The sequence below is a fragment of the Rhipicephalus sanguineus genome, chromosome 3 (assembly GCF_013339695.2).
Source record: "Rhipicephalus sanguineus isolate Rsan-2018 chromosome 3, BIME_Rsan_1.4, whole genome shotgun sequence".
NCBI classification, from domain to species: domain Eukaryota; kingdom Metazoa; phylum Arthropoda; class Arachnida; order Ixodida; family Ixodidae; genus Rhipicephalus; species Rhipicephalus sanguineus.
Window position 1 is genome coordinate 127,121,628 of NC_051178.1, and position 9,436 is coordinate 127,131,063.

The 9,436-nt window shown below is 45.7% G+C and overlaps 1 protein-coding gene across 1 annotated transcript; it reads right to left on the reverse strand.

Moving 5' to 3' along the window:
* Window positions 1-2,161: 2,161 nt before the first annotated feature.
* LOC119385093 (THAP domain-containing protein 2-like) lies at window positions 2,162-4,076 on the reverse strand. Its single transcript, XM_037652637.2, has 2 exons — window positions 3,884-4,076; window positions 2,162-3,195 (listed from the first exon to the last, which is right to left on the reverse strand). Exons 1-2 carry the CDS (start codon window positions 4,037-4,039, stop codon window positions 2,806-2,808), a joined length of 546 nt encoding a protein of 181 aa, XP_037508565.1. The 5' UTR covers window positions 4,040-4,076; the 3' UTR covers window positions 2,162-2,805.
* Window positions 4,077-9,436: the final 5,360 nt, after the last annotated feature.

Here is a 9,436-nt window from a genome sequence, read left to right on the forward strand (position 1 = left end):
ACACGCAATAGTGAACTCGGTAAATGCCACGCGTGTTAAAAAAAAAAAAAAAAAGCTTCACCATGTGCCACTAAGTAGCCGGAGTACTTTTTAAAAACCTGATAAGCTCAGAGAAACTACCAGTTTCGATAAAAAAAATCCCTTCAGGCAGAAAGCTCAGGTTGTGCACGGTCTGAGAAAAGGGGGCTTGGCTGCTCGTCAGTTGGTCTCGAAAACCTGGTCCTTTTGGCCCAGTCAAAACGTGCAAGAATATGTGGGGCACTGGATATTCTTAAGCAAGGCCTTATCATTTCCAACAAGCAAAAAAACAAATATCAATGTTTTTTTTTTAATTTTAGCCTACTCTGTGTCCTTAAACATAGCCATGTCTTGATTTGTCAGATGTAACGTTATTCCGGAGAGGGTTACATACGTAGTACGTAAATGCATACAGCTATGACAAGGCGAACGTGTAAAAAAATCACAGCATATCCACGGAGTGAATGATGATGAGTGGGCGAAGCTGCGGAGGTTAATCGGTAAACCGTGAATCTTCCGTGAATTCTGCCCAGTACATCATCACCGACGTGAGATCGGGCGCGTTTATACTAAAGGTTCGATGAGTTATGACGACTTGCAGCGCACTTTAATTTTACATGTACGCTGTGAATTTTCATTGTTTAGAAAACCATTGCTTATAAAACATCTGGCGTCTTTCGTTAAGCAGCTGGCGTCTTTTCGTCTTGCTTTAGAAACATCTGGCGTTCTTTCGTTTTGCTTTTACAAAACATCTGGCGTCTTTTGTTGGTTTATTTCATCAATCAACGGCGTTTTGAACAAAATTTTTATTGTTTAATCACGCACAGGAGAAATCTCACCAGGCACTACCTTGGAGGTAAAGAATGGCTGCTAATGGGAATGAGAGACAGAAGAAGTCGGCTTTTAGCTAACGCTGCGAATTTTTTATTGTTCAACAACGCACAGGAAAAATCTCCCACCGGCACCACCTTGCAGGTCAAAGCGTAAGACTGGTTACATACTACGCTACGAGGGACGAACGGGTGCCGCTATAAGGAGCTTCGCCCCTAAAAAACATCAATTCAATTCACGTCGCCCAATGCGCATGCAGGGGCTCTTGTTACTCGTACTTTTATATATGGTTTGCCCGCGCAATTTGCCCTCATTTATAACTTATATGTATAGCGTTTTCAATCTTACTGGTACCAACTAGCAATCGACTCTACTCGCTGATTCTCTGGCTGTATGGCGGGCTCCTGATGCTAATAATAACGATCGCCAGCCCCTGCTGTGATTGAAGCAATTATTCCAGAAATCTTGAGCGCCTGAGAGACGCCTTCGTTGCAAAGCATGTCAACAAACAAGAAACCTCTGAAATTCCTTGCCTTCATTATTAACACAAAAGTGTTTTATGCAGGGGTCCACCAAGACTTCAGTCACGTATTTCCGTCACGGAAATGACGTCGAAAAAATGCACTTGATCAGATGGCATAGAAAAACTTGAAGACAAAAAGTTTCGGCAACGGGAGTCAAAACTACGACCTCTCGGTCCGCGACAACAGATGCCGGGCACGCTATCCACTGCGCCACCATCTCACATTCAGGAGGCTTCATAAACGCGCCTCTTATATTTCACACTTTCCTCTCCTCACAGTGCTCTTGGTAGGCGGGGTGGTGTCGCCGTCTGGGAGCGGTAAAGTGAAGTAATTCATCATGAATTTGTGTGTGGAGTTGTGCATTTGTTGTGTACCGCTTATGTTCCCTCATCAGCCTTTTGTTCTCCTCATCATAACAATCAAAATGAGGATAATACAGGCACTTGTCGGAGTTTTTCTGGTTAATCCAGTTATTTCGAATGCATTTTAGCAAATGCACTGTGTCAACAATGTGAAATAAAGGTTTTTGAGGATCCGCTGGATGAGGATACACTATTTCTAGATGGTCGCTTCCTGCGAACAGTGACATTACCTTTCTGTTAATTGAATTATTGTCTGTTATTACTGCCACTACGTGAAGGCCACAATCTTCAAGAATGATTATTACTTCTCTTAGCACCTTAAGTAGTTCTTCAGCTGTAATTTTAGACACTGGTAATATGTGTGCTACATCTTTAAATGCTGACAATAAACTCTGAACCATAAAAAACGTGTGCTGTTTTCGCTGGTTCACTGCTGTTAACAGAAGCTCCTGTTAACCTGCCTGCCTTGTAGTCAAAGAATTGTTGCAAGTGTATTTCATCAAGCATCAATGTGACATTTCTTTCATGCAACTGCAGTAGGCTGGCCCTTCTTTTCATGTACCGTAAGAACCCTTCTTGATTTTGTTCCTTCAAAGGGCTCACATCATGAGCGGCACACACACGTTTAATTGTCCAAGGGTGAGGCAATACGATGTTACCACTGCTTCGCAAAAAAGTTCTAACCATGGGGAGAAATAGTGTAAAACACAGTTGAAAGAATTAATAGTTCAGCTGAATACCTTTTGCTTCGTCTCATCAGGAGCTGGCACTGTTCCCTGAGAAACATTATTGCTTCTACTCTTTCATCCTCCAAAAGGTCTTCCCTAGAAATATCCTCGAGGGGGGAAACCACGAGCTTTAACACTCCATTCACTTTTTCATCTTTTCCAAGTTCTCTTCTACGACAGTACTTTTGTACGCCGTCCAGAAGTTGCACCAGCACACGCATGTCGTGAACTACTTCTGGAATGTCAAGCCGTTCGTCTGACGTAAGGCGAACACCTCACACAATGACGCGCACAGACATATCCGATGATATGAATATAGACGAAATAAGATTCGGAACTTCTTCAATTGTTGCCTCGATGTGCGCAAAGATGACATGGCCGTCGGCGTTCACTACTGACCAATACTTTTTTTTCTTGTAGCAGGTGCCGGCGAGAATTTATGTCGTCCAGGCATGATAACTTGTTTTCTTCCAACTCCTTCTTGTGCGCCAGCATGGACTCCTCAATAGCTTTCTGAAGTTGCTCATCTTCTCTTCGTTTTTTCTTACTCCCTGGTTCTTCTCTCGATTGGTGAGCATCCGACAGGTAGTCAGGGCTGTCCGGAAAAATTGTAGGCACAGCATCGTGCGTGAGTCGCGTCAATTTCATCTTGACTTCAATGGTGCGACCGTCGCAATCTGCATATTTTGTCGTCGTGCAGAGAGATTCCTCTTTGAAGTGACGTTCGCATACCTGCACAAAAGACAAAAATCAAAATTAGTTTGTTTCCATGTGAATTGTGCCTCTGTGCACATGTAACAAAACTAAGCAATGAAAGGCAAGAAGAAAAGGACAGTAGGACAGTTCAGGCGTCGCTATTAAAAATCGCGGTGTCCTATTCCATACCTGGAAGAGTGCAGCAACACGATCCGTTGTAAACAAAATTGCGCTCATGCGTGCAACCAAACAAAATGATGCCACAACTCCGGTTTGATATAGGTTTTCTCACGTTAACACTTGCAATTCTAGTGAGCGAAAAAACAACCCATGTTGCAGGTACTTAGCGCAACATAGTATTCCCTCGAAAAACACGCATCCACTCGAAAAACGCACCCCACATTTGCGTTGATGTGTGTGTAAATGTGAGCGTGTTTTTCGAGGGAATACGAAGTTGCGCTAAGTACCTGCAATATGACGAGTTTCCAACTAGCTCAACAACGAGTTCTAAGAAAAACAACCACATGACAGCAAGTCGCGTGCATGTAAAATAGGTAAATGCCCTCATATTTCCTAGGTACCACGTGGAAAATATGCACAGAGGAAGCTCCCTCCTCACACATTGACAGGTCCTACTATCAGCCGCATTTTTGCAAAAAGTTACATTTCTAGTAATCTTCTGTACCCAAATATTTTTGGGTGACATACGTAAAAACACACTTACCAGTGGATTCTTAAGCTTTGCAACATCTATGTCGCCGCGCCGCACAGCTCGCTGCCATTGTGATCTCCGCTCAGGATTGCGAGGGAACTCGAACAGTCGTACTTTGGGGCCAGTGTCGTAATTCCCTTTGCAGTTTGGCACACAGCAACGTCCCATTCTTCCGCATATGTGGCAGACAGGCCCGAAAAACAAAAATATTTAGCACACACGAAGAACAGCGAAGAAAATTGGCACACGTGGCCAGCGAGGAGCTCTCGGCAACACAGCGCTAAGGTCCCTATATTTATAAAGGTAGCGACAACTACACGCGCGCCCTCTCGAGGGGTCCAAGGAGCAGCGATAGCAGACGACGCGCCGCTCGCTCCCGTGCATATTGCGGGCGCCTGAAACCGAACTCGGTGCTCGCTTGAACCGTTACATTACTAAAATTTGTGGCCGAAGATGTTCATAAATTATCAAACTACAGGGACAATAACTTCAACGAGCACGGAGCACGTTAAACGTTGAAATAAAACGCGTGCCTTCCGAAGCAGGTTCCGAGCGGGTTCCCCACTGCAGCTGTCGTGCAGGGCATTTATGTTTTTTTTTCTTTGCATATTTTGACATTCAGCGTAACTTGAAGTACAGGCGGTATTTGGGTGAGCTAAAAGTGCTTGTTTTCTTGTTCGAATAAAATAGGTAAGTGGTAAGCGTACTGCTACTCTCGGAAACTTCATCGGGCACCTAGCGCTCTTGTAGTGCGTAGCGCAAAATACGCGCTATTATTGGTTTGACTATGTTTATCAGCGTTCGGAAGTCTTCCCAACGTTAAACGGTACTTTTAACTCAGCCTATTTTGTTTGTACTCTAAGAGGTTTACTTAGGAGAAGGAGGCATATTCCACAAATCCAGTTGCACTGCATTTGAGGAATATCAGCGACTTGACTACCTTTCCAGATATAGGAAATATATCATGCCCACTAGTGTCGGTGCGGTATATATGGTTTCAATTGTTTCCTCCCAGTGTCTTGCAGTATTATTTATTCTAACTTGTCAAGTGCACTGTGGTCATCTAGGGAAAACATCACGCGGAATGCTTCAACGAAGAAGCCTTATCGATCTTGCACACGGCAGTGCGGCGAAACACGGCAAGGTTGTGACAAAAAACTAATCCCAAAAGGTCGTTTCCCTGTGAGCTTGTAGTGTTGAAGCCACACCGCTGAGAAAAACATATGCAGCTGTATTGGGTTCCGAGCTATTTAATGTTAGAGATACGGGGTGTGACTCTGCATTGACTACTACGCACAAATCTACGGCATAAAGAACGCCGAAGCAATAATTGCGTTGCTGAGATGGTGTTCATGCATATGCACGAACGAAAGCACGCCGGCCCGGCGTGCTTTTTGCTTGAAACTATAACAATTACAAAATCACTTCGTATAGCCGGGTGTCTTCTGTGGGCATACATTTCTTGCGACTGATTTTGTTGAGCCATACCTTCCATCAGCATATATTTTTGTCACCGCGAGGAACGAAAAAACAGAAGAAAAGCTTTTTTTTTTCGTCATCCGCGCAGTGAGGCAACCGAAGGCGTAGAGACCCGACATACTAGCCCGTCACGCTCCAAAATTCAATTCAAACGCAGAATCCCTGCGTCCACTCAACTTCAGGTACATAAACGCTTCTAGTTTGCAACAACAGTGCGGCAGAGGCGCGTGAAGTACTCTCTACTTGCTAAAATCGTCCCAACTCCACGCTAGAAAACACAGTGATCCGTACCTATCGCCGGCCACAGCGCTGCCGCCGCTGGACCTTTGGCGGGGCGCGAAGGCGAAAAGGTCACGTGTCGCCAACCGGCCTATCGCAGGGCGCGGCGGCTGGATCAAGACCTTTCGCTACTTTTGAAAAATAGAGGGACTTTACACAGCGCCAACACACCGAGGCAATCAGAGCGAGGAATGCTGGGAAAGTTGCAGCTAGCGCCATCTCACGCAGGTCGCCCGAACGTTGCTGAGGAGCGGCGGCTCGCTTCCTCGGGCAGAGTAGGGTGACGTCACACGGCTGGAAAGGAGGAGTGCGGGGGCCTTCAGTAGTCTAGGTGGCGTTGCGTGAGCGCTGCCTCCGCTTCGTTTCTCCTCTACCGTTTCTTTCTCTCCGCCACAGCTGTGCGCTCGTATATAATGCGGCGCGCGCTCGCTCCCGTTGCACTCTTCTTCGCAACGGTGCTATGGACGCTAGCAAAGCTGAACGTAAACGGCAACGCCGGCAAGCGAATCTCGAAGCTGCGAGGCAACGCGAAGCGCAACGGAAGCATCGAGCTGGGGGGGGGGGGGGGGGTGACAAGCTGTACACAACATATACACACCTCCACACACAAATGAAACCAATGGAAACACAAGTGAACACTCAACGCTGCTTCGCGTCCCCGCATGGTTCCCTTTAGTGGGAGATGGTGTAAGGTTTTTGTGAACTCTGTAACATGCCTCGGGATGGCGACCCTAGCCCACGTTTCGTGTGGAAGTAGCGATGCTGTTCTGGCTGCCACACCGCTCTCTCTGGTTATGCTCTCGCCGTTAACTGCTACAGCTAACACAGAGGTTTAATAATTTATCATGGACGTTAGTCGTCGGGATGGAGATGTGCCACCAAGCGTCAACGTGACTGCATCCACGTTAAACGGTTATAGGCACAATGCAGTCGAGTATTCCAGTGTGACTGCAGCGTCAGAACGTACAGCCTAACGGATAAAAAAAAAAAAACAATATTGAGACGGGACCGGTCAAAATGGAACGCGATGCGCGCGTCTCCCTCCCTGCATGAGTGGGCGGACTGTGCCCGGGCTACAGGTGGAGACACGTGCGCGCGTCTGTTTTCTGCGCGCCCCTATCGGCCAATGCTAGCGAACTTGGGACAGGCCAGTGCGAGCAATGCAGCTCCCTCTGGTCAGTGTATAGACATTGTTGCAAGCATCTTATATCAATGTACAGTAAACGTTAAACTTCTTCTGTAAGGTGACGTTTTACTTTCGTCTTATACCGATTCCTATGACGGAGGGATCAACCACAATTTTTATTCGTTATTTTGAGCTCAGTAACTGGATAATTAAAATTTAACTAACAAAAATAACCAATATTTTTAATATACCTAGCTACAATGTGAAATAGCTGCTACATTGGTTATACATTTATCTCGTTCATCTGCATCCTTGCAAGTCCGACATATAGGCTGTATCTTGAGATTAAAGTCAAGCAGGCTTCATGAAACTAGAGCGGCAACATTTTGGTGTAGTTCCATGTCAAAACTACGCTTGAAAAACGCCGGGTTGAGGCAGCTGCTTAGATTGCGCAAGAAGAAAGGAATTTAAGAAGCGAAGAGAAAGAGCTGTATTTCTTTTTAACAACAGTTAGACTGGCAAATAGTATCTTTACTTCTCCTGAAAACAGAATTATTCTACAGCACAAAGCTTCTAACATAGACCATGAGAATCGGTAAACATAACAATGATTTCCGGGACCCGGAAACTCTGGCCGTTTACCGGCCTGTCAGGTTCTGCTTAACAGAAAAAAAAAGAAGAAAAACGAGTCGATCGGTTCTTTTCTCTCACTGACGCACTTAGGAGTCGGTAAGTTCGAGACTACTCGAAACTCCGGGATAAAAGTTCTTCGTTTTTAGTGAATCAGTGGCTGCAAAGGCAGGTTGCAAGCAGCGGTTTTATATTTCGCTACGGACTGGTATAGTTAAGCACAAAAAGGGCAAGAAGCGGAGAACGTAAGCACGCAATTTTTATGACGGGTAGTTCATTGTAGATCGCATGCTATTTCTTATTCCCAAGGTCTTCTACCAACGTCAAAACGCAGTTTCTTTTTTTTATCAGTGCAGGCGAGACACGCCCACACTGCCAGGAAAGACAGCTTTCGCGCAAAATGGTTAAGCACGGTAAACTGCAGCGTTTTCTGCATAAGCGCCAGCAGTTTGAACGCAATTGCGGCGGCGATTGAGAAATAATTCCAACTGTTCTTCAGCTCTATTGCTACGCAAAAGGAAGAAATAAATAAAAATTCGTATAAGTGTGCAAAAGATAAAAAAAACAACTTAACTGGTTAAAGACAAGGTAAATGTAAGGAAAGTTCACTATGTTCTCGAATACAGTGGTCTCGGTTAGTAAAAAGGAATTTGAGTTAACGTTACTTTCACTTTTAGAAGGGCTTACATCGACAATAAAGCGTTAACTTTGGATGGTTTGTGCATACGAGCAGAATTGGGTAACAGCGCGAAGGACAGTACAGACAGACTGATACAGACTTTCTGTTTCTCAGACAGAATATGCTGTTGGTGCAATGGCGTAGCCGACGGGCTTCCTCCGCGGGAGTACGCAGCCAGGCTGTGGACTATGGAAAACGTGTAGCACCTACAGGTGGCGCAACAGTTCACTGCACCAATTAGAGTCACTAGAAAAATTTCAGAGTATCGCATCTGTTTTCCGCGCGCCGCCGCCGACGCGATTGGCTTACTCGCATCACGTGACCTCTCGCCGCCATATCCCTTCCAAGCGCTTTGGGTGCAGACGCGTTCAATGCAGAGCGTGGCCGGACATTTAGCAGTACCACGGTCCCCAGAAGTACTTCGTCGATTTTTTAAACGCGTCATGCAGACAGGGGCGTAAGCAGACATTTTTTTCGGGAGGGGGGGGGGCACCTTCTTGATCTGAAGTTGGGGCCTGGCAGGCAGATGTGGTCGATCGAGTGTCTTTCGTGCTATGTATGCCACGGGAAAAAAAATTCGGGGGGGGGGGGGGGGAGGCACGGGCCCGGTGTGTCACCCCCTGGCTACGCCACTGCATGCAGGTGCCAAAAGAGAGTAGCTCACCAGTAATCGAACGTTAATGGTGAGCTACTCTGGGAATCTCGTTTATTTTTGCATGCCGTGTGGGAAAAATTAATATCAAAGAGCGCCGTTCTACGTGGCTGCATAGTTGGTCGGAATGAACTCGCCCCCCTCAATAACACTCCTTCCTGCAGTGAAGTACACTAGCTTTGCTGGAAAAGATCTTATGCGACAGGATACTTCACCTTTTCGGTTCGCTATGGTCAGCGACATTGAAAACTACATACCTTTTTTGCTCGGCTGTTTATATCGATCTGTTGAACAGATTACGCATGCTATCCGAGTTATCAGCGTGTCCACCCACGAGAGCGAAATCGAAGATTTATTAAAATAATAACTGTTTACTGGTATACCTTGAAGGCAATTGTGGCATGATCATTTGCCATTGTGCAAAACAGAAGCGCGGAGCTCTGTTGATAAACTTGGTATAAGGCAATGTATCAAGCGTATTTTAAAATTTGTTGCAAAAAATGCTGCTAATGCTGCATTGCGCCGAGCGTACCGTAAATACTGTTCAGTGGGTGAGAAGTGGTCACAGCAAAAAAAAAAAAAAAAAGGATCCCCACACATTGAGGGAGTCGATTTTATGCGAGCCCTAGCTAGGTCTATATATATATACTGTGTAGCAGTAGATGCGTTTTAAAAATTCCGGGATATGCTATTTCTGCATCAAAAAAACATAAAGCACCG